Raw genomic sequence first — 279 nt, 5'->3', positions numbered from 1 at the left:
TAGTTTTGGCTCTGTGCCATACCTCTCCACAGGGCCCACAGTACTGGAAGTGTTTAATACTCTACTGAAGCAGCTCAGACTCAGTGTGGACTACGAGCTTACAGGATCCTACGACTCTTTTGCAAACATGGGCTCCAAAGTCATTAAAGTACACGAGGAGAGACAACTCCAAGAAGCCGTCATCAAAACTGTCGGTGGGTGAACATTGAATGTTTGAGAGTAAATCAAATATTTTTGTAAAATGTGACCCTGGACCACAAAACCAGTCATAAGGGTCAA

General features: G+C 44.1%; 1 protein-coding gene across 1 annotated transcript in view; it reads left to right on the top strand.

Annotated features, from left to right (window-relative positions):
• Positions 1 to 4: 4 nt before the first annotated feature.
• LOC107578586 (protein EFR3 homolog B-like) overlaps positions 5 to 279 on the top strand; it is a gene marked incomplete at both ends in the record, with an annotated part of 5,310 nt that continues 5,035 nt past the window's right edge. Inside the window, one exon of the mRNA XM_016264531.1 lies at positions 5 to 194. Within this exon, the coding sequence (XP_016120017.1) occupies positions 5 to 194 (190 nt within the window). The remainder of the gene's footprint in view (positions 195 to 279) is intronic.

Source organism: Sinocyclocheilus grahami, unplaced genomic scaffold (assembly GCF_001515645.1).
Source record: "Sinocyclocheilus grahami isolate Dianchi unplaced genomic scaffold, SAMN03320097.WGS_v1.1 scaffold11017.1, whole genome shotgun sequence".
NCBI classification, from domain to species: domain Eukaryota; kingdom Metazoa; phylum Chordata; class Actinopteri; order Cypriniformes; family Cyprinidae; genus Sinocyclocheilus; species Sinocyclocheilus grahami.
Note: the sequence above shows the minus strand (reverse complement) of the source record. Positions and strands in the feature narration are given on the sequence as shown.